We start from the raw sequence: 24438 nt of genomic DNA on the forward strand, positions 1-24438 counted from the left end.
TTCGCATTTGCGCATATCTTTATGTTTTAATCAATTGTGCTTCGTGGATCCTGGTTGTCATGCAAGATGATAGTTGTTTATTGTAATCTTTATTGTAACTACACAAGGAAGGAGTACCTTTATGTAATTCTTAGCAGTTTTATCTGGATTAGTGGTTTTAAAGCGTTGCTCATTTATTGATGGGTCATTTTGTGAATGTATTTTGTATCGTATGTGATAGTTGGAATATATATAAATCCATAGGTAAGCACCACATAGATATCCAGTTCTCACTCACATTCTCACAAACCTACTGGGCCATTACTAGCCCCAAACTAGTTGTTCCAAGCTCAGTGTCCCCCCTGCTTCATAGGTTTCCCCACCCTTCACAGACCTATTTCAGCCCTGCATCAAGGCTCCTCTCGGACACCTCCATCAGCTGTGCAAACAAACCTCTCAAAGTCATGTTTAGTTTAGCTTCTTTCTCTCACATTTAAGTTGTTCTCCTCTGGACAATCTACAAGCAAAGTCACAGCTTTCTTTAAACTACAAACAGTTGTCCTGTTATCTGTCCATCAACCCTACATTACAGATATGTAGATTTGGCACGGTGTTTGTGCATATGTGCTAATTCTGTTTTTGATATGTTAGCTCATGTTTTGACTGTGTACCCTTTTTGGAATTTGCGGATGGCTGCGTTTTCTAAGATATATCAAGGTCCCACAAAAAGGACTCCGGGCAGAAGTAGATTGTTTTTAACACGTAACACTGGGATGTGCGTCTGCCTTGGCATGCCAATAAGCTTTGGTACCTGCAAAAATATGCCATCTATTCTAGGACCCTCCTTTGCATTAATCCAATCAGGGTTGGAAAAGTTGTTCCCGTACAGTGATAGAAAGTAAGATTTTTCTTCATAGGTTACCCTTACGGTAAACAAAGACGAGCTAAACCTTCCAACTCGCTCAAACAGAATATGAGCAATATTGATGACGGAGTATAGGAACATGCACTCACGTACCCTTGTGAAATCTCAGGAAGATTAGGAATCCAGCGAATCAATGTCAAGATTCTTCAAGGGTACACACAATGATCTAACTGCAGTCATTTTGCGTATCCCCCATTGAGATTTCCTTTCACGGGTATGTGCTGAGCGCATTCATACACATTTTGTATCCAGCCCAAATTATATCGTGAAGGCAGGTTCATAGAGAAGTTAGGCCAACACAAGCACTACCTTTGGAGTAATATGCTCCAGATCTACTGCTAGGAACACGAGAAAACTTGTCATTAAAAAGCATTAATTAACTAGGGTCTTAGATTAACAAAGAAAAAAAGATCAGCAATGGGTATCCCCACACCACTGACTATGGAGTATTGGAGACCGTATAAGTACTGGTGGATGGCAGCAGAGAAGCCTTGTACACAAGTAGTGGCTGTGCAAAATATTTGGCAAGGTTGAGGAGCAGGAACAGGATATCATGGAAATGCATGAAATAGGAGTTTCGTAAATTAAGAGAAAGGAAAAAGCCTTGAATTATTAGTCCACTCCAGAGTATGGATTTTTGTTACATTAATGTGGAATGAACGTTGTTCTGCTAAAACTGTACCTATGAACAATTGACAAAATATTTAAAATAAAATGGTATGTTTGTGACCATTAATAAAATGTTGCAGCAATTACAAAATAAGCAGCAATGTCACCTGAGAAATTAAAATATTCAAAAGTATCTTAACACAAAAATACATTCAGAAAACTAAAGCAGCACATTTCAAATATAGCAACAAATAAAATAATTACATTCAGTAGCAGGCTTGAAGTCCTCATAATTTATATCAGGGTCCGCATGTACAATTAATTGCACTCCACGTTTACTAACGAATTCCTCCTTTTCCTTTGCTGGAATTTTCAAGGGCCAATGGGTTTCCTGCTAAAACAAATATAGCTCCTTAGATGTTGTTGAAATAGTACGTTTCAGCAATATAGAAACATTAACAGATTAATAGGGGATCAGTAAGCATACAAGCCCCAGGTTTTAAATCTTCTACATGTTTCCAATTTATCTGGAAACTGTTTAAATACTCACAGTATACATCACTCGTACCAAAATGTGAGGCATTTTGCTGTGCCTGTGAAATAATGTGACAATAAAATACACTGTTTGGAGCAAGTGTAATAAACACAGATTGAGACATTAATACAAGTCAAATATGTGATTGCAATGGAAGAGCTGTGTATGCTGGATCAGAATCCTATACTAGATGAATGCTTCACCCTATAGCCATATGCATAGGCACTCAGCTTAAATAACTAAGTTTATAACTAACACAAAATAACAGGGCATGAACCATAAATAGATGAGTTTATCGCTTTGAGTCATAGACCCTCCCTGCCATCCACAATGGTAGTAAACATTATGCTCAGTGTGTAACATGGAGGTCCCGAGGTTGCGAGCAGGGAACTGTGAGCAGTGCTCCGAATTGGGCACAGACGCCATCACGCCTTCTTTACAACTTCTCCTCTCCCAATTCCAAACAAGAGACAATCACTCACAAAGGCTACAAAATACAAGGCTTTAATACATAATGTTATTCATTCACCTCCGACAGTGCGCTTCGGGATATAGATATAGATATAGAGATATAGATATATATATATATATATCTCACACACACACACACAAGGTCTTGAGGAGTCTTCTGAGGGTGAGTAGGTCTTGGGTCTGACGTATGTGGATAGGGAGGGTGTTCCAGGTTTTGGCGGTGAGGTAGGAGAAGGATCTGCCACCCGAGGTCGTTCGTTGGATGCCGGGGACAGCAGCAAGGGCGAGGCAGGCGGAGCAGAGCTGGCGGGTGGGGGTGTAGAAGCGGAGTCTGCTGTTCAGGTAGGCTGGTCCGGCGTGGAGTGCTTTGTGTGCGTGGGTGAGGAGCTTGAAGGTGATACTCTTGTCGACAGGGAGCCAGTGTAGGTCTCTCAGGTGGGGGGTGATGTGGCTGCGGCGGGGGACGTTGACGATCAGTCAGGCGGAGGAGTTTTGGATGCGTTGTCGACGTAGGTGTTTGGCTGGGATTCCTGCGTAGAGTACATTGCCGTAGTCCAGTGTGCTGCTGACGAGGGCCTGTGTCACCATTCTTCTTGTTTCGGTCGGTATCCACTTGTAGATTCTGCGGAGCATGCGGAGGGTGTTGTAGCAGGAGGAGGAGACGGCGTTGACATGTTTAGACATTTAGAGGGAGGACTTGAGGATGAATCCTAGGTTACGTGCATGGTCGGTGGGTGTTGGTGCTGCTCCCAGTGTGGTTGGCCACCAGAGTACCTCGGTCTTGTCAGAGTTCAGCTTCAGACGGCTGCTCCTCATCCAGTCGGCGACTGCCTTCATTCCCTCGTTGAGGTTATTTTTGGAGGTGTGTGGGTCCATGGTGAGGGAGAGGAGGAGCTGGGTGTCGTCGGCGTAAGAGATTATGTTGAGGTCGTGATGGCGGGCCACTTGTGCGAGGGGGGCCATGTAGATGTTGAACAGTGTCGGGTTCAGGGATGAGCCCTGGAGGGACACTGCAGATTATTTTCGTGGCTTTGGATCGGAAGGGTGGGAGGCGGACCCTCTGGGTTCTGCCAGAGAGGAAGTCCGTGGTCCAGTCAAGGGCCTTCTCTTGGATTCCGGCTTCTGAGAGGTGTGTCTTTAGAATGCGATAGCAGACCACGTCGAAGGCGGCAGACAGGTCGAGGAGGATGAGGGCTGATATTTTGCTGTAGTCTAGTTGGCGCCTGATGTCATCTGTGGCGGCGGTGAGGGCTGTCTCGGTGCTGTGGTTTCGTCTGAATCCGGACTGGAAAGGGTCCAAGATGCTGTTGTCTTCCAGGTGGCGGCCCAACTGTGTTAATGCTTTTCTCAGTGACCTTTGCAGAGAATGGGAGCAGGGAGATGGGCCGGAAGTTCTTGAGGTCCTTGGGGTCCGCCTTGGGTTTCTTGAGGAGGGCGTTGATTTTGGCATGTTTCCAGCTATCCGGGAATGTCGCTGTTTAGAAGGAGATGTTGATGACCTTCCGTCGTTGGTGCCTATTGAGTCGCACAGTTCTTGAGAGGGCGGGATGTTGGTGTTGGCGCTGGGGTTGGAGAGTTCCTTTACGATGCTAAAGAGCTCTTTGCTGTCGTGTGCGTTGTTATCCAGGCGGTCTTTGAAGGAGGATCGTTTGGCTGATCTGATGAGGTGGTGAGGACTTCGGGGGGCGTCCTTGTGGGCTGCATGGTTGTGCGGTGTGCGTTCGTGGAGCCATAATTTCTCCAGTTTCCGGCATGCTCGTTTGGAGGTCTGGAGTTTATTGGTGAACCAGGTGGCTCTCTTGCTGGTGTGGTTGTTGGAGGGTTTCGTGAGCAGGGCAAGGGTGTTGGCGCAGTCTATCCACTGTCTGTAGTTGCGGGCTGCGGGGTCTGGGTTGGTGGTGTCTGTGGGTGGGTTCTGGATGAGGGTGGTGATCAGTCGGTCTTCGGTGATTTTGCTTCAGCCGTGGTGAGGCAGCTGTTGGGTGTGGTGGTGCGTGGTTGGTTTCTTGAAGGTGAAATAGATGCAGCGGTGGTCTGTCCAGTGGAGATCGGTGGTGTGGTTGAAGGCAATGTGGGTGCCTGTGGAGAAGACAGTTCAGCGTGTGGCCGGAGGCGTGGGTGGGTGCGGTGACGAGTGGTCTGAGGCCGAGGTTGGCGATCAGGGTGGCGGAGTCGACGTAGTCGTCCGAGGTGGAAGTTCATGTCCCCGAGGAGGATGTAGTTCGTGGAGGCGAGTGTGTGGGTGCTGGCAAGGTCGGCGATGGAGTCTCTGAACTGAGCCCGGCGGTCTGTAGAGGAGTGTTCCTCGGAGGGTGGTGTTGGGGGTCGGTGTGGATCCGGTGTTCGGAGGCGTTGAGGGTGTCGTCTGCGTGGGTGGTGACCTTGAGGGTGGACTTGTGGACAATGGCTATTCCTCTTCCGGTTCCATTGGCGCGATCCCTGAGGGTGATATTGTAGCCGCTCGGGATGGCTATGGCGATGTCGGGCGCCGAGGAGTCGTTCCACCAGGTCTCGGTCAGGAAGGCCACGTCTGGGGTGGAGGTGTCGAGCCGATCCCAGAACTCGATGGCGTGTCTGCGTGCTGAGCGGGAGTTGAGTATGCAGCGGAGGTGGTTGGGTCCAGTCCTTGGAGGTTTGGTGGTTCTGTCGCAGGTGAAGCTGCAGGTGCGGCAGGAGAAGGGTTCGTGGGTCCGGCCTGGAAGCAGGTGTGGTTTCCGCCGGCGTTGTGTGTGGAGGGTGCTGGCGTCATAGTGGAGTTTGGTGTCGTGTCGTTCGCGGGGTCAAGGGGTTCTGGCGCTGGGCGTGGTCCGGGCGCAGACGGGCTTGCCGCGGCGCGTCCCCGCAGCTGCCTCCATTTAAAGGGAACTGGGAGGGAGGAGTAGCTGGGCAATGGGCACCGGGGGAAGGGGCAGCAGCTGCAGAAAGCGGGCTGTGGGCAGGTGTGGCGAGGGAAGAAAAAACGACGCCCAGGAATGGGCAGCAGGAGCAAGGGTCAGGCACAAGGGCTGGTGCAGCTGTAGCGGTGGGGTGGGGGGAGGAGCGACCTACCTGGCAAGGTCATAGTTTGGTATGGTAAATTTGCATTATTAAAAAAAAAAAAAAAAAAAAAAATCACATTCACATAGAAACAATGGCCAAACTGACATTAGTTAGGCCCAATACAAAAACTAGAAAAACTGAAAAACCACTGAAATACATACACACATTTTTTTTACTTTTTAGTTCCACAAGCTCACAAGTCGCTCTGAAACTACTGATTGGGCGTTTTTTTGCTAAAAGGGGTGTGCAGCAACTCATGAGCTTGTGGAAGGAAAACTAAACAAAATCATGAAGCCAATGCCGTTAATCTAGAAATTTAAGAGAAAATAATATAGGCCTGCTTATTTGCAGGTTTATTGTGACCATCACAATGAGGTATGTTCCAGCAAAACGAAAAAAAAGTGTGTGGTAATGTGGATAAGCGATACGACCTATGTACCGGAGAAAGAAGTATGTTCATGTAATGAGTTACTATAATAAGAATCTGTTCATCAGACTTGGAACTCAAGATAAGACTTGTTAGTATTGAGTAAAGCATCCCAGACATGTGAAAAACTGACATAAGCCATGTGAACGTGAAAAAGCCTTTTATTGTTTGATTATTTAAAATCATTACAATATGCTAACAATATAAAATAGTTGTCTAATAACCAAATAAATTAAATTCCCTAATTATTACTACATCCTAATAAAGCATAAAACATTCAGTATAGTATCATATTCTAGCTATATGGTTTAAGAACAAAGTGCATTGATTTTTAAGTGGAAGGTATGTCCGTGTCTCCCATGCTTCCAGTCCTACAGTTTTCTTCATACGGCTCTGCATTTGCAGACAGTCCTGCGTGAATTAGGTCTATAAATTTCCCCAGCCGTGCTACTGTTTCACTTGCTGTTGAAGAAAAACACAAGTCAGATTTTACTGCATCGAGTGAGACCCTGAGCTCTGCAGATTGGGGTGACCAAATGGTGCCTCTCACTGGCTAGCTTTGGGCAGCAACAACAAATGGAACCAGGATTCCTGATGGTAATCGCAAAGTCTGCATGCTGCTGATTTATCCACGCGGGCCCAAATTTGATTAAACTCCGCTATAGGTAATGCAAGGAGCCTCATGTAAGATCTTTTTTTGGGTTTGGACGGATAGTGCTTGCTCAAGATAAGGCTGTGCTTTTCCCACTTTATACGAGGCATCCAATGTAGAAAGATTTGGATGGTGATGCAGGCTATCGAGATCTCTTACGAATTAAATATGCTTGACCTGTCTATGCACTGCTCTTTTCCATGCAGCTATTGAAATATTAGCGTTGACCAGGTTTTGCACCTCTATTTCTAGCAGATGAGTGGCTACTGTCAGTTGCGCTTGCCATTGGGATTCGCTTTCTTCGAAAATAGTTTTAATTTGCGCTTTCAAGGATGTTGCTGGAGCTCTCAAGGTGCTAATATATTATTTTATTGCGTCTCCCAAGCAGGAGATATCTGGGCGAGAAAGACCTAGCTCCAGCCTTACTCTAGCTCTCCTGGCCTGTTGTGGGATGCCCAACACTTTCTTATATATACGGACATTTGGAAACTCATGTAAAAGTTGGTAAGGGCACCAGGGAAGATTAAATGGCCATAGTTGACTGAGGGCACTACTTTTGCTTTTAGGACTTTCAAGATGGATTACGTGGTTGGGCTATGTAATTTTCGATTGAGACTTCGCAGACTGCAGATGATTCCTGCCCCTTTATTTCTTAGATGTTTCAAATGAGCTGCTGTTTTTTGCCCCTTCCGTTAGCCTGAGCCCCAGGTAGTTAAAATTTTTGTAAGATCTGATTTGCTGGTCACCTAGGCGCCATTGAGCTGTTTGCTTTCGATGGTACTTCCCAAAGATAAGGATCTTAGTCTTCTAATGGTTTACCAATAAAATATTATTTTGATTAAACCTGTATAGCGCGTATAAGGCTTTCTGCAAGCCTATCCTGGTGTGATCCAAAATTACAAGATCGTCAGCATATTGAAGGATTTGAAGCCGCACCTTCCCCAACTTTGGAATGACTAGATTTGCTCCCTCCAGTGCTTGACCCAGGTCGGATGTGTAGATGTTAAAAAGTAAAGGTGCAAGAACGCACCCTTGTTTAAGGCAGTTATTTGTTGGGACCTTGGTGGTCAGAGAAGCTTGACTAGTCTCAATCCGTACCCAGGTCCCATCGTAAAGAGACCCTATTGCCTTTAGCAACTTTTGGGGGTTGCCCCATTTGGTGAGTTTTCTCCATAATATGCCACGGTCCACTCGGTCAAATGCTGCACTATAATCTACAAAACAGCAAAACAAAGGAGGTTGAGCGGGCTGGGTCGCACGTCTGGACAGGTATCCCAGTGCTATGATGTTATCTACTGTGAAACATTGTGGTCTGAATCCAGTTTGGAAAAATGGAAGGATGTTATGCTCCTCTGCCCAGCTTTCTAATTCCTTCAACAACACTCTAGCATATGCCTTTGCTTCGATGTCTAGCGAAGCCACAAGCCGATAATTTTCAGGTTTTGTTCAGTGTCCTTTTTTATATATAGGGAAAAGTATTGAGCCTTTCCACGATGATGGAATGGAGGCTGTTTCAAAGTCATGCTTGAAGAGTGGGGTTAACTGGTCCACCCAGAATCCGTATGACACTTTGAACACTGCCGCTGGCGCTCAGTTGCGGCCCATGGCGCGGTCTGTCCTCATTTTCTTGATCAAGGTGGTTATCCCTATTGTGTTAATAAACAGACACTTGTCCTCTTCTTCTTGGTCTAGTAGATTTTGTTGTTCTTGCGGGACCCTCCTTTCCTGGTATGTTGTGTACACTTGCTTTACATACTTAACCCACTCTGCAGCTGCCACCCCATTTTCTTTGCTTCGGCTAGTGTGGCTTAATTGTCTGATGTATCTACAGAGTAGAGTATGACCCTTTTCTTTAAGCATATTAAAGATTTTCAGCCACTCTGTCTCAATTTTCTTTGTTCGAATTTCCCATATTTTTTTCCTATGTTCACTTCGTAGCGCTTTTATTTCCTCACTGAGATTTGTCACTCCTTTTCTTCTCGCCTTCAAGGCCTTCGAGAGACTCCGTTTGGTTTGCTCCAAGTCCCTGGGGTTTGGTTGTAATGGGTGGTTTTGCGGGTAAAGGCCCTGAGCTTTCGGGTTACCACTGACGTGTCCTAGGACCGATTTTAGTTCCTCAAGTAGTTCCTTCCAGTGCCCCAGGGGAGGAGCCAGTATTTGGGACTGCTCTTTATGGGTGAACCACTCCATGCGTACTGGGCTTCATTTTGTGGTCCATTTTATTCTATTCAATACTGTATAGTGCTCTTCCTCGGTTCAATTACCCAATGTTTCGGGGTGTTTTGCGGTTTTCCCGTTTAAATCAAATATGACCCTCAATGGCTTATGATCACTTTCCTCCCTGTCTCCATCTCGAAGTCTTTGAAGTATGTTACAAGTTTCTTGACAATAAAAATGTAATTGATTGATGACTTGTTCTTGAAGGTGGGCAAGGGAAGCCATTGAGGGTCCACTGCTTTCTTGAAAGCATGGGTGGAAACTATGTTATGCTCAAACAGCCGATGTAGAGGCACCAGTTCTGTTATGTTTGGAGTGTTCCTCATACCATCTCCCAGACCCCTGATGTTCATATCCCCTGCGATAATTGGGGGATGAAAGGCATATTTGTTTATCAGATGGTCCATTTTTTTTGGATAATAGTTTTATTGCTTGCTTTTTTTGCCTTGTGGCGGGATTTATGTAACAATTGATTATCAACAAACGAATTGAGTTGTTACTTTTGAGTCCGGAGATCAGTACTGCTTGGAGATTAGCAGAGTTAGTTTCTATTGAATTTACCTCTATTTTACGATTGTGATTATGTAGATTGAGAGCCCACCTGCTGCTCTCCCAAAGAGGTTACTTTTTATTGCTGCAGTGTGAATCTCATAGTAACCTGAGAGAATTAGAGGTTCAGTGGCCCATGTCTCTTGTAGACAAAGTGTCATTTTCTCGAAGGTGCATACATGCTGCTTTACAATTGAGCATTATTTTTAGCCCTGCGACGTTCCATGATAAGATGGACAGGAGAGTATTATTCCCCCATCTTCGGTTCTTGTTCAAATAGCTGCCTCTCTGATTACTGTTAGATGTGCCATCGAGGGCTCAGGTCTCCCGAACCAGTCAGCATGTTTTGCCTTGCTCTGTGCTTTGGTTCCATGTGTAACACTGCCATTTGCTCTGCTGAGCTTATTATCTTGTAAGCATTGTAAAGTCTTGGATCTGTGGCAGCACTTTTCCCTGTTTGACTGCCGTCCCCTTTAACAACGAATAAACCTCCCATGTTGGAGAGTTTACTGCTAATACATGTGGGTATTTCTCGGGTATGGGAAATGCTATGTCAATACCGCAGGCAGCCATTTTTGCTCTTTCATCAGTTGTGAGCCCCACTTGGGCCTGTCGACTCAATCCAATCGAGGTTGATTCTCCATGAGAGTCGCTGGTTAGACTTAAGAATTTGACCCAGACTAAATCGTTTGATTTTATTTCCGTAAGGGACGGAATGTGCTTAAAAAGTCTGAGTAAGTTGCCCCTGTTTAGAATATCATGTTTGCCTTTGATGTGATATCTAGGGGTTAGAATCACCACGTACGTTGTTTTACGAGTTTGATTTTCTTTGCCCTGATTGTTTGGTTCTCCTTCACTGCTGCTTGCTTTGTGACTAGTCCCAAGGGTCCATTGGCTTAAGACCGGCTGCTGGGCCATTCTTTGAATCGGCTGTTCTACTTGGTCGCTCATTTTCTGCCCTCCTGGGGCTAGGTCTCCCTTAGTTGTACTAGCCCCAGCCTCGGGTACTTGGTCCTTACGTGCTCCCTGTGATTTTCTTTGAGCTCTCTTCTTGTGGTTTGATACTGCGGGTGATTGGACTCTAATTTCCGAACCTGTTGGGCTTTGACCGCCCTCTGTGTGAGGATTTGACTGCTTGAAACTATCCCTCGCTTCTGTCTTCCCCGGGGGGTTGGGGCTGAGCCTTTTGAATGATTTGAGGCTTGACTTTTTATAAAGATCGGAAAGAGGCGTCTTGTCTGTGGTACTTTGTGATTTTTGAAATAGAGTTGGTAAAAGGAGGGCACTTTTTATGATCTCTTAGCTTTTTTTTCCTGTTTCTTTAGCTTTTTCTTAGCCCTTCTTGACAGCGGGTTCTCCTTCCTTATCAGGTTGAAGTTGTTGTCTTCAGATTGCTTACCCGGGGATAAATTACTGCTATTGGAGTTGCAGCTGACAGGTCTGCTAAAAGATTTGTTTGCTATCAAAGAGTCTTGTGCCTCGGAATTTGTGGTTGGATTCCCCGAATTGCCTCCACCTGCTATACCTAACTGGTTTTCAAGGTTTAAAGCAGGGATGGAGCTGTTCTTATTGCTTGGGCACATTGTACTTCCTGTTTGAATTTTTAGTGCTTCTACCAAACCTTTGAGAATTTCTGGCAGTGTTGCCCATGTGTCCATGAGAGCTGCCGCACGAGCAGGTGGCAATACTATAGTTCTGGATGTCACTAAGCTTTTTCTCCAAGTACTCCACCTTATTGTTCAGCTCCGCTAGACGTTGCGCGATAGTTGCTAAAAGATCAATTTGTAACTCCATTTTCTTCGATTGCCAGAGCAGTGACCTGGCCATGTTTTGCACTGTTTCTCCAGGAGGGGATGCTCCTTGATCGAAAATGGCACTGCTCTCCTGGAGCTTTTGGCTTTGGGAGCTTGATGTAGAAGAAGGTGTGCATCGGTTCTCTATAGAACGTTGGAGTCCGCGCCAATGTGCTTTGTATCTTGGATTCCAAGTTTTGGAGGAATGTAGGGCATAGGCAACCCGCAATTTGCAGCCACTCTGGCACATCTGAGTTTCTTAAACCGGAGCCTCTGATAGACGGCCTCTGCACCAGGGAATGAAGAATCGATTGATCCTGGCAGTGTATTTGGGCAGTTGTAACTTGCTCTGTCTTTCTGCTATTTAGTGCAGTGCTGTCGCTTACTGGGTCACTTGTGTGTCTAATTTTCCTTCCAGATAAGTGTCCCGGCCCCGAACAGGAGCAAGAGGGTCTTCTTTCTGAGCTTGTGCTTCCTGTATTTACACTTAGTTTTTGTGTATTTGGCAGCATTTGAAGGAACTGATTCCCTGAGCTGTTGTCCAACCCCTCGCTGCTCTTGTCTCTTTGTTGAGCTGCCATGTCCGAAGTGCTCTCTGGGTTGGGAGTAAGTTTAACCAAAAACTGTGTTATGAGCCCGCCTGATGGCGATTTCAAAAATAACTTTTTATCCTGTTCTGCAGACTTTGCGCTCCTTAAAATTCTAGGTGAAGCTTTAGACTGATGTAATGACTTTGCGTGGACACTCTAGTTGCTGGCTGCTTTTTCCTTCTCTTTTTTTTGTCATTCTTCTATCTGGATAGTTTACCGTGGGAGTTATGTGCTCCTTATGGCTTCCTCTTCAGTGTAAGGACTAAACAGTTTGATCTTAAAGTACAAACCAAACACTGGTATTGCTGTAGGATTATAGATTACTTCATGAAATTAAGTACAGTTTCTTCACCATCTTAAAGTGCGACCTCGCGGCTCTCACCCCGTTGGTTTCACCGGCTGCTGTGGCGCGTTTGTTTCGTTTGCAGCTTCTGCCGCGGTCCACTCTCAAGCAGCTGAGGCGTCTTGGTTCCTCTGCGGCTTCTGCCGCGATCAAATCACCAGCGGCTGTGGCACAGTCTAGGTTTCCCTTTGCAGTTCCTGCTCTGTTCAAGTCACGAGCGGCTGAGGCTGCGTCACCTCAGACTAAAATGGCGGAGGCTGAGCTCACTCCCCGTCTCAGAGTCTGCACCACGCCGCCACTGCCTCTGTCTCTACCACCCTCCCTCGCACCATAGGGGGGCCATAGACGGGACAAGAACTGCTGCAAACAGAACCAGAGGGCAAAAGCAGATTCAGGGTGCAAAGGCAAAATCAAATCAGAACACTACTTGTTGATGTGCAAACTTGATTTCTAAATATTGTTTGAACACTATATAGTTGTATCAGTAAAACAGTGGGAAATTGTTGCCAATTCAATTGAAAATCTGCTCATTGCAAAAGTGTGCCATCACTGTAGGAGAGTAGGGTCTGCAATCCTATGGTCACCCCTGATTTTTGCTTCACTGGTTTATGACTTTCCCTGGCTGTGGGCCTGCTAATCAGAACCACAGCCTAGCTGTTATCTCTTTAAATTGACAACCAATTGGTACTGGGCCACCTTATCAGTCCCTGTACAGTGTACTATAGGTACCCAGGGCATAGGTGTACCCAGGGCCTACCAGGGGCTGAAGCATGTATTATGCCACCCCTGGCTGGCCATCTAAACAGACAACTGGCTGCACGACAGCTGGGGCAAGGTGGTGTAATCACCCTTTGCTTTAGGTATAGTACCCTATATCTAACCCTAAAATGGACACATATATTCCTATCAGTCACTCCTATGGAAGGCCTCATCAATCCTGAAGGCAGAGTGCTTGGAATTATGTGAGATGGTGCTCTGGCATGAGCTGAGCCCGTTTGCAGCTTGCGGAACCAAGTCCTAATAGCTGTTCCATGATAACGCTATACCATATACTCTTAAGTGCATTATAATCCTCGCGGTTATTGCTAACTTTGGTATAGCATTATCAAAACATGTCGAATAAGGTGTCATACGAATTGGAATACTACCCCCTCGTCAATTCTGGCGACGGGGGTAGCATTCCACCCTTCTAGAGGGACACGACATGTATGTAACTGTGAACCCTGGTTAAAGTTAACTCGAGCCTCAGCATCACAAAATGGATGCTGCCACCACAGACACAAGTCTGACCTCCTGCTGCTGGGAGTCCTTCCAGCGAGGGAGGCTTGGAAGAAGGGTTTCCTGCCTTAGGAGGTGCTAGCACCACCCCAGACAGGATTTTGTGTATTCGGTAGGACAGGGCTGAAAGGAATGAGACATGCCGGGGGCATACAAGGTGTCCCTGTGCATACTCTAAACCAGTACCTGGGGCACTCCAGCCCCAGAGCTGTCGCAAGACCGGACAAAGGAAAGGGGGTGTAACCACCCCCCTTTCTGGTCCCACCCAGAGGAGGGACCTAGTCGTAGTGCAGCCCCCTTTAGCTGAATAAAGGTAGGAGCTGGTCCCATTCCAAATTAGATTATCCTGATCAACTCTACAAGAAGAAACTCTGGACTTCGACGTTCTGCTCCACAGAAGACTGAAGAAAATCTCCCTTGTGGGCAAGGAGTGTCCACCCTGCACAAGCAGGCACCATCAGCGTACAGCGGCTTCCCTTTGTCGTCTTCCTGCAAGGATCCAGACTTCAGAGCCCGACGAGACCCGGACTCCCAGACCTTTCCGCCCTCTACCCAAATCTGCAGCACAGCTGAGACCCGTGGGTGCGACGAGACACGTGGGACCGGCCATCTTGAAAGAAGCAGCACTTCGCTCCAGCACGACTTCAGAGGCATCCTCGTCCAAGCGCTTTGGGGACTGAGAAGCCCCGACCAGCTCCTGCACCGAAGACCAGCCATCCAGCATCCACGAGATCTGCGTGGGGCCCTTCTGCCGGTTTGCTGCTCGACGCGTTGTCTGGTCACTTGCCGGCTGGCTAGTGACCTCCTAGACGACGAACTCCGACAACTTCACTGCTGGTCTGGTTGCTCCAGACTGGCCTTTGCTCCCTTCCAAAAGAGGAGCACCCGCACCCTCCTGGTCCACTCCAGACGCCGTTTCCACTCACCGCGTGGGTTGCCTTTGCCAAGGCCTGTTAAACCCGAATCCGGAGACGACACCGCCAACAGCGAGCCTGCGTGGGACAGCTCGTGCCTCCATCCTGGTCGAAGACACTACCTGGTCCACGTGGCTGCAGAGACAAGTGACCACCTTCACCTGATCGCGACGAAGACATCTGGTTCCACTCCTGGTTCCACTCCAGTCACTGGCTAGTGACTTTGAACATTGTTCCCTCTGCTTTCAGGTTCTTCTCTTCACTGATCCACCCTTGGATCACACCGGACATCTTCCTCCTGACCGCCTGCATCATCTTTTCGTCCAGGCTCTATAGACTTCAACGCCGGAACCCGACACGACTTGGCACCTATGCACCCGCAGCCTGTGGGTGAGGTAACACTAGCATCTCGGTGCTCAAGGGCAGCTTGACTCTCCTAGTGTCCAGTTCCACAGTCGTTTTTGTCCTATCTAGTCAGGGACGTCCGTACTCACCTTTTCTTAAAACTGTATTGTCCATAGACGTTTGTACGCATCTCGCGTGTGAGTTCACACTCTGCACACGCGTTCCGTGGGCCTCCTAATACTTACCTCAAGTTAGTATATTGTGGTCCCCACGATCCTACAGCCTCAGGACAGCTCCATTCCTTTGATTGACTTTCACATTCCACTTACTTAGTATATGGTTTGTCGTGCCCCTAGGGCACCATTGTAAATCGTGCAACTTAAACGTATTTTTCCTAAGAGTTTGTCATGTGCTTAGCCCTCTGACCTCAAAGAGTTCAGAGGTGTATGTTAGTTGATAAATACTTGTTTATTTTCATAACAACCTGTGTGGTGTCCTTTCACTTGGTATTCAAGGGGTTATATGTGGTAAAACAGCTGGCTTCACATGCCAAAATAGTTTAGCCTAAGCCTGCTTTGTCCATGCTACCATTAGGATAGCTGGTGTATAAGGTTGACTTACAACCAATCACCATAAGGGTTGTTTGGACTGATACAGGGTGATCACTAGAACTAGTGAACATCATATATCAGGCCAACTTCTCACAATCACTTCATGCTTTGGGTATGTATTCATTAAAAGTGATAGTTTTTAAACAATTTGAAAATCATTCCTGCCGCCCCTCCCGAAGACAATCCGGTTAATGAACTAAGAGGCAGCAAGCCTGCAGTCATGTGTATCCTCCATAGGCCTTTGATGTGTTTTATCTAGGACCCCAATCAATATTGTGACCTCATGCCCCTATACGGATATAATCAATACATATCCCTATAATGGCATAAGAATCAGAGCCATATTTCAGTAACTCGCCTCTGCAGTCCATGACAGTCCATGACACAGCAGAAGCCACTTCCTTAGATTCCTAGATAGCAAACCGAGTTCTTTTGACATACCAAACCCCCAGCAACCTGGCAAAGCCTCGCTTGCTTTGTTTTGATTAGTAATAGAACTCCTGCGAGCACTGTAAGAACGACCAGTTCTTAGTGACATCTTTATTGACGTCTTATGTTCAAAAACTTACGTCAAACTCGGCACCTTTCAGGTATAAATATACCAACGTTGCCTTAAGCAAAAAACGGTGGTGGTGAATACCGGAGACAAACAGCTGTCCCCTGGCAGAGAGCCCAGAAGATGCGAGAAGCCCACGGACGCTGCCCCTCCTCCTTGACGCGCTGAGAAAGGCGCTGTCTTTTCTCCTGCCGAGAAAATCCAGCTCCGGCGTTTCCAGCCTACCCTTGCAGGTGACTGGGATATCGGGTCCTAATAAGGAGATACCAGACCTCCTACATTCTATTCCAGAGGTACGGTGCTGACTAAACCCTTAGAGAGAATTCTTGAAACAAACTCTTGGCAAAACCAACTTAACTTAAATTGCTACTTACCTACTCCCACCCATGTATTAGGCTTAGGTCAGGTACACCGGGGTAGGCGTAGTTAGAAGCACCAGTTGAGGTTGTTAGCCAATGTGTATATGAATGTATATATTTTATTCATATTAACTATCTTATGGCTAAGAAACCATATCAAAGCTTTTACAGTATTTCGTAATACTCCTTTTACTGTATGCACTTTTCATAATAACAAGTCTTGCAATTGTGGCAATTCATTTCTCTTGCATGAGAAGGAAGACTGCTCAATAAATTATATCTTTTATTGAAAACGCCCGTCTCTCCATTCTCTGCACTCTGGTGAAAGTAAATCTGCACAACTTTTTTTTTTTTTTTTTTTTTGTCTTTTTTTTTTTGTCCTCATATATGCCACCAGAATATATATGCTCTAGATGGGTCTCGCTGTTGCCTCTTATACTGTTGTTTTTCTTTCTGGTCCACCATGGAAAACAGTATCATAGCAAACAGGGGTTCCCAGAGGTAGGCTGTTTTCCTTATCCTACTCCTCCAGACCTATTTTAGGCACCCTAGGCCTGGTGGAGGACAGGACCGACACAACCTCTGGCATAATCACAGGACTGCTCACCTATTTATCCAGACCATCAGTTTAGACCAGACATTCTCCAAACTCTCGCTGCGGCCAGCCTGATCCATTTTACACACTTCCATTAGGTACTTCAAACATACTGCAAATCTAGGGGGAGCCGCTGACTTCCACTCCATACAGATTTGTCTCCTTGCAATAATTATTGTGTAAAAAATGAATTGAGTATCCAGATCCTTGATATTATATTCTTTCAGAAAGCCAAAAAAGACTAATCTGCGAGAACATGCAATAGTTGTTGAAAGTACATCTCCCAAGAAATCCATTATCGCTTTCCAGAAGTTTTGAATGGCTGGACATTCTAGAAAGATGTGGATATCATCAGCGGCGTTCTGGTTACAACGGGGGCAATAATAGTTGTTTCGTGTTATCCTGTGTAGTTTGGCCGGAGTCCAATAGACTCTGTGAGCCGCAAACAGGTGATTACGCCTTAAATTAGCGGGTTTAATTAGCCTCTGTGAAAGGGAAAAAGAGTCTAACCATGCCTTACAGACTTCTTCAGGGGGCTCTGCTATACAGTTTCCCCATAACTTTACTATCTCCGGGTACAGTTCACTCTCCTCTTCTTTGACCATTGAATTGTACCAAAAAGATAACTCTTTTACCCATTTCCCCCTTCTGCCAATTGCCTCAAGAATATCTGTATCTTCCTCCCTTTGCATACTTTGACTGGACCACCAAGCGGACAGCTGGTAATATTTAAACCTAGTCAACTGTCCCTCCGTAAGCTGTGCCAGCGTGTTCCAACTCATTAGGCCCGAGTCTGCCCAGAGGTCTCCCCATTTTTTGAAGCCAGCTGTTTTCAGGGGTTGTGATAGTTGATCCTGGAGGCATTGAGGTGTGCCAGGAGAATCCCAAATCGGGGAGTGTGTGTGATAATAGGAAATATTAAATGTCTTCCTCATGAAACCCCAATTTTTTAATACAGTCTGTAGGATTTTAAGGCGGATTTTTTAAAAAAATTTCTGGTCTCCAAACTTGAAAGTAAAGTAATCATGGTCATAGGGTAAATCAGTTAACAAAGCTTGAAACAGGCGGCCCTGTGATGATGCGTCCAGCTTGTTTGCAAGAAGCCTAAAATTTTTAAAATGGAATGCATGACAGTATGAAAGAATGTCAGGGAGGGCTAGCCCTCCTATTTTTAAACCCCTCCTCAATTTCTTCCATGCAATTCTTGTTGACTTGCAGGCCCATATAAAGGATCCAATTTTGCCCTGTAAAATGTTGATGTCTTTCAGTGAAAATGATAGGGGGATGCAGTTAAATAAAAAGGTCAATTTAGGAAGAATTGTCATTTTGATAAGGTTGACCCGACCGTAGATGTTTAAAGGCAAGTTCCCCCATCTTGTTAAAGTTTTATTAATATCTTTAACCACCTTTTGCCAACTGAGAGAAGTGGTATCATTTAAAGATTGAGTTAAGTGGATTCCCAGGTACCTCATACTCTGTTTTGCACCAGCTATATGTGTGTTGTTATTCCACCCCATGATCTCTGTTTTATCTTTATTAATCTGGTACCCGGACAGTTTCCCAAATTCCTCAGATAAAAAAAATAACCTTGGGATTGCTTCCGAGTGATCAGAGGTATATAAAAGAAGATCATCAGCGTACAACGCCACCTTCAAAAACAAATTTCCAAGCTGGAATGGTTGAATAATATTGTCCTCTCTAATCCCGCAAACAAAAGGCTCCATATAAACATCGAACAGAAGGGGGGACAGAGGGCAACCCTGCCTAGTGCCTCGTGATATGTCAAACCACTCAGATAAAATTCCGTTAACTAAAACCTTAGCCTTTGGGCAGTGATATAAGGATCTGACCGCCTCTATGAAAATTTTGGGGGGTTAAATCTGCACAACTGACTGAGTGAAATAGCTGTCTATTGTTTCACACGACTCTAGAGATTGACTCTTATTCTGAGGACCAAAGTTGTCATGTTTATGCGGTTGTCGGAAGCTGAATCCCTTCTTGTCTGAGCCAGGGAAGCGGATCACTTCCTATTCAGTCAAGAAAGTTTCCAGTGACATCTGAGCTAGCTGGCGCAAACCTAAATTAAGTCTAACATAGTCAGTAGAGACCTAGAAGACCTCAGTCCTACGTCTACACTGCTGTTTAAGTTATTCCAATGCGCAGGGCCTATAGGGAAAATAGGAACTACACTACATGTCGCCCAACGTTTGGTAAGGCGATAAAACTAACGCAAGACGTTAGAGTAACTCAGTCGTGCTTTTTCACACAAAGGCTTTCTCCCGTAAATACTCCAATAGACGTCTGGAGTGGGTGAAAGGTTAAAATGAGCCGGAACTTAGTAGGAAGAGATTCCTATATAGAGTTTCTGGTTTAGTCAACGTTGAAGGATACAGTGTTCCAAAATATTGTGCACCTAATCGTTGTTTCCTTGGAAACCTGCTCTGCAAACCTTCATTAATACAATGCCAGAAAATCAACTGGGTCCCGACGTTACAGGGATTAATGAACCGGGTGCGATTATCATCCCGGCAAACATAAGAAAATCTATAATTTCAAAACTTATAGAAAACGGACTGACATCACGAGGTGGTACAGTCATTTTCGTGATAGAGGCACACGAATATCGGCAGACAGAGGTATTCTATTCTTGGATAAACTTTCCAGCGGCAAACGCTACAACACACGAGTTCCACTATTACAAAATAGAGGAACCACCGGAAGAGTACGCTCCTTTCGAGGAGATTGAAATACCATTAAAATACCAAGAGCACCTGCTTTAAAGTACCCTAAAACCTAATGATCACATTACCAGGCTCGGTCCACTAGGTAGACCAGGAGCAACGTGGCCGGTTCTAGCCAGCTACACACCACATCCAGACATTCAAAAAATGTCACAAGAAGAACTTTTAGCACAGCTAAAATTATTAATTAAAATACACAGACAGTTAGTCCAATATGCAATGCGGACTGCAACAGTCCAAACAGCTGTTAATATTACACAGCTAACCCCCCCCATCAGGGGAACACAAATAAAATGACACCACAAAACATACAATCATGTCTTGGAAAAACTCCCGTAAAAACGGGAACAAATTCCTTTCTGGTTAGCACAGAAAATTACTCAAATAGAGGCAGTATTCCCGAATACTACCCCATTGAGGAACACAGAATTCTGACTATCTGCCTTCCAATGGGGGTCGCACCACATGTGGAGGACTGTGACACTTGGGGTACAGTCTTTGCTTCAATTTACACAAAAACACATGCTGTTCCGTCCATGGCGGTAATTCCAGATGTGCTAAAACAAATTCAGAATGAATATGGTCCAGAACCTGCTTTAACTCTTGGTATGAAATTACTGAAAGACTTCAAGCAGGTCTCGGCTATATTACTAACCAACATAAAGGGAGAAGCAGCATTTGTGGCGATCCGCCAGAAATTGAAAGAAACAGATATAACAGATCAACCAATTGAGCTTGCCAGAATAATAGAAAAATGCTATGAAGAATTAGGTAGAGATAGTTTGGGTGGGAAACCTGTAAAACCCCCAACTACTCGAAAATCCTGAAAAATGATTTATTAAAAATAATCTAAACACTCCTAAAAAGAGCTGGGGTGGAAATAAACAATCCACTCCCAAAGAAAAAGTTTTCCAGTCCAGAGGAAGGTCTCCTCGGCGGAGGGAAAGAACTCCAAATCGAGAACACCAGTCTCCCCAGAGGGAGCACTCTGAGAAAAGATATAACCTTAGAAATTGGGATAACTTGAAAAAGCCTGATAGATATCAAAGTATTGATACACGTCCCTCTCGATCTTTTTCGCAGAAATCGGAAAGAAGAGGACGGTCAGATCCAAGGGAAGAGCACACCAAGTCCAAAGACAAGGAACCTGCTCAAAGTAAAAAATTTACAATTTCCAAGAAAGAAGGTAGCCAGTATTAGAGTAATCGAACATGCCGGGAATACTAAGGACACAGCTGAAAAACGGAGAGTGGGCACAGACAATGCTAGACAGTGCAGCAGAAATCAGCATAGCTCGCAAGATACTGATGAGTCATCTGGAAACAGTGGACACGAATGAATACATTCAAGTAGAAACTGCAGATACCAGAGTTAGTGAACCTCATAAGATATACGAAATAACACTGCGTATAGAGGGAGACAAGACTAGGAAAATAAGGGGTCTATTTTGGGATAACCTCTCAAAAGGCTATGACATCCTGTTAGCCGAGAAAGATTGGCCCCCAGAGTTTGTCAGGGAGTGCCCTCATGGCGAAGAAATGATTATGCCAGCCTTCTCAAATCATATTCCAATTCACACTAAATATATATATGCAAGGAAATGGGCAGTAGCCCAGGCACCAGCATTATATAAGAATCATGTAGGATGGGATGAGGACTCTCCTCCTCACAAAATCCAGGTAAAATGTCAACCAACTGCACAAAGGCAGTACCCAATTAAGCAAGAAGCTAAAAAACAAGTCATGGAAATTTTAGATTAACTTGAATACCAAGGGGTAATTGAAACATGTACCTCTCAAATGAACAATCCTTTATTTCCCGTCTCCAAACCGGACGATTCGTATCGTCTAGTTTTGGACTACAGACACCTTAACTCCTGTTGTAAAACATTTGCAGTACAAAATTTGCATAGTGCTGCGCTAATGAATAATATAGTTCGCAAAAAATACAAAACAACATTAGACATATCTAATGGGTTCTTTTGTCAAAATATTGCACCAGAAAGCAGGTACTTGACTGCTTTCTCAATAATGGGGTCACAGAAAAATTTCTGTAGGCTCCCACAGGGATTCAAGAACAGCCCAGGACTATTCTCAGCCAGAGTATGTCGAGGTCATCTATCTCACAGACGACGACTTGGATACTCACTTAAAAAGGGTGAACACCATAATACTTGGGTTCGCAGCAGAGGGTTACAAATTCAACTTTAAAAAAATCAAGAATTGCCCATCTAACAGTCTTATTTTTAGGACACAAATTATCAAGTGAAGGAAAAAGCCTAGCGGACAACTTTTTAGAGAAGTGCGCTGTACTCCGGGCACCAAAAACGCTGAAGAACTTACAATCGATTCTAGGCTTACTGAATTTCGGAAGAACTTACATACTAAACTATGCAGAGAGGATTAAACCTCTCTATGAATTAATAAAACCTGATTTTAAACCAATCAACTGGACTCAAAAACACAGAAATTTTGAGATCACTGCAAACAGACATGTTAGCTAAAACAAAATTAGAAACACGTGACAATACACGCAACCTTGTAATCCGAGTTATCCCAAGAAGATGCGGATTCACGTACCTGACCTCTAATGAGGGAGAAACGGTACCAATAGCTTACAAATCACATTTGTACACACAAGGAGAAAAAACATTCAGTCTCACAGAAAATACTGTAAAGGCAGTTTAAACTGCTGTAGCAAGAGAGCGAGCCCTAGCTGAAGGCAAAAGAATAACTGTTTTCACAGCAGAATCAGTCTTCGAGGCGCTATTCATCCCAGTAAATCTAAAAAGAGTGGCACTAGATCCGAAATGGATACAGTGGGAAAATTATCTTGCTGCAGAAGACGTGAAATACTATTTCGTGCCGAACATGAAAAAACTGAATGATTTAAAATATGAAAAAGAAGAACAATAGTTACTTACCTGTAATCTGTGGTTCTCCAGTATTGGTGTCTTTCATAGATTCACATGCCTGAATCATTCCCCGTCGTCGGAGTGGGAGCCCACGGTACATAAAAAAGTAGTAAAATATACCCTTAGTACATAAGAGATAACAATATACCCAACCAGGAAGTAAAGTAGCCCCAGCTACAGTAAATAAAACTTCCACATTAGAACCTGTCCAGGTCATTATGTATGGACCAAACTGCAGCCAATCAGGCCACAGCTCCCACCAGAATGCTCTCCCCAGAGACCCAGGCTCTCAGATTTTTGTAGCACCGGAGTGTACCGGAGTAAAGTATAGAGAAACAGCCTGAGTGAGCCTCTGAGGGGAGGTGGGTGGGTGCATGTGAATCTATGAAAGACACCAATACTGGAGAACCACAGATTACAGGTAAGTAACTATTGTTCTTCTCCAGTATTAGGGGTGTCTTTCATAGATTCACATGCCTGAATCAGAGTAGTGAGCAGTAATAGCAATAACATATACATAGCTCTTGGACGCCAAGGCACATAGCAGTAATGCAAGAAAAACACAATGCAAAGCAATAACACAATAGGCGTCAAAGAGCAAGAGGAGGTGGGCGAGAAATAGCAGAGGCTCACCTTATTGGAAAAGATTACGCAGGACTGCTCTTCCCACCGAGGCATCGGTATCGCTCGAAGCTTCCAGACAGTAATGCCTCGTGAATGTGTGCCTGCTGGACCAAGTTGCAGCTCTGCAGATATGCAGGAGAGGCACACCAGCAAACAAAGCAGTCGAGGAAGCAACTGCTCTCGTAGAATGTGCTCTGGGCAAGGCCTGTAAGGGTTTACCTGCCTGTTGATGGCAGAGCCCTATCGCTGAAGAGACCCATCTAGCGATAGTTTGTTTTGTCACTGCACTGCCCTGACGTGGTTTGCCATGCGCAACAAATAATTGATCAGTCTTCCTGATGGCAGCTGTCCTGGAGAGATAGAATTTGAGACACCGCTTGATATCCAGCGAGTGTAGAGTTCGTTCCGCTGGTGACTGCGGATTTGGAAAAAACGTTTTAAGGATGACTGGCTCATTCAGGTGGAAATCCGATGGTACCTTAGGTATGTACTTCGGGTTGGTGCGCAGTATCACCGAATCATTTGTGAATTGCAAGAAAGGTGGTTTAGATGTAAACGCCTGTATGTCACTGACCCTTCTGGCAGATGTCAAAGCCAGTAGTAAAGCAACTTTCCAGGTGATGAATTTTAGATCAGCTTTATGAATTGGCTCAAAAGGATGGCGCATGAGTTGAGCTAAAACAATATTCAAGTGCCAGGATGGAGGTGGCCTACGGACTGGTGGAAGCATGCGGAATAAACCTTTAAAGAATTGCTGGATAATTCTTGCGGAATACAGAGAAGTTTTACCGTCCTGTCGGTATCTGGATATTGCCGCTAAAAACACTTTGAGTGTAGAGTGCGCCAAGCCCGATTTAGCAAGATGTAAAAAGAAGGGCAAAATCTTGTCTGGTTCAGCATGGATAGGATGTAAACCCATAGTCTTGCACCAAGCACAAAAACGCTTCCATTTAAGCTTGTAAGTTCTATTCGTAGAAGGTGCCCTAGCATTGTTCAGGACTTCCTGACAGTCCTGAGGAATGTTCAAATGTGCGAACTCATGGTGTTGAGGAGCCAAGCTGACAATTTTAGAGAATGAGGGTCTGGATGATATATTTTGCCGTCCTGAATAGTCAGAAGATCCGGGATTTGAGGCAGCTGAACTGGTTCGCACTCTGAGAGGAGAAGAAGCTGTGTGAACCAGTATTGTCTGGGCCACCGTGGAGCAATTAGAATCAGACGACACGGTTGTCTCCTCATTTTCTTGATGACTTTGGGAATTAGAGGAATCGGAGGGAAGGCGTAGGCAAAGATTTGTTCCCAGTTCATAGAGAGAGCGTCCCCACAAGACTCCTTGTGAGGAGTCCAGCTCGCGAAATGGATGCATTTCTTG

The 24438-nt window shown here is 45.1% G+C and overlaps 1 protein-coding gene across 4 annotated transcripts in view; it reads right to left on the reverse strand.

The window, feature by feature from the left end:
- Positions 1-24438, reverse strand: part of TACC3 (transforming acidic coiled-coil containing protein 3) — a 534052-nt gene that overhangs the window by 328398 nt on the left and 181216 nt on the right. For 2 of the 4 annotated variants that reach the window (XM_086964227.1, XM_086964226.1), the window contains exon 6: positions 1778-1904. In XM_086964227.1, the coding sequence (XP_086820353.1) occupies positions 1778-1904 (127 nt within the window). Of the gene's footprint in view, positions 1-1777; positions 1908-24438 lie in introns of all 4 variants that reach the window. The other 2 variants (XM_086964225.1, XM_086964224.1) reach the window with 1 other exon arrangement.

This window comes from Lissotriton vulgaris, chromosome 3_2 (assembly GCF_964263255.1).
Source record: "Lissotriton vulgaris chromosome 3_2, aLisVul1.2, whole genome shotgun sequence".
Classification (NCBI taxonomy): domain Eukaryota; kingdom Metazoa; phylum Chordata; class Amphibia; order Caudata; family Salamandridae; genus Lissotriton; species Lissotriton vulgaris.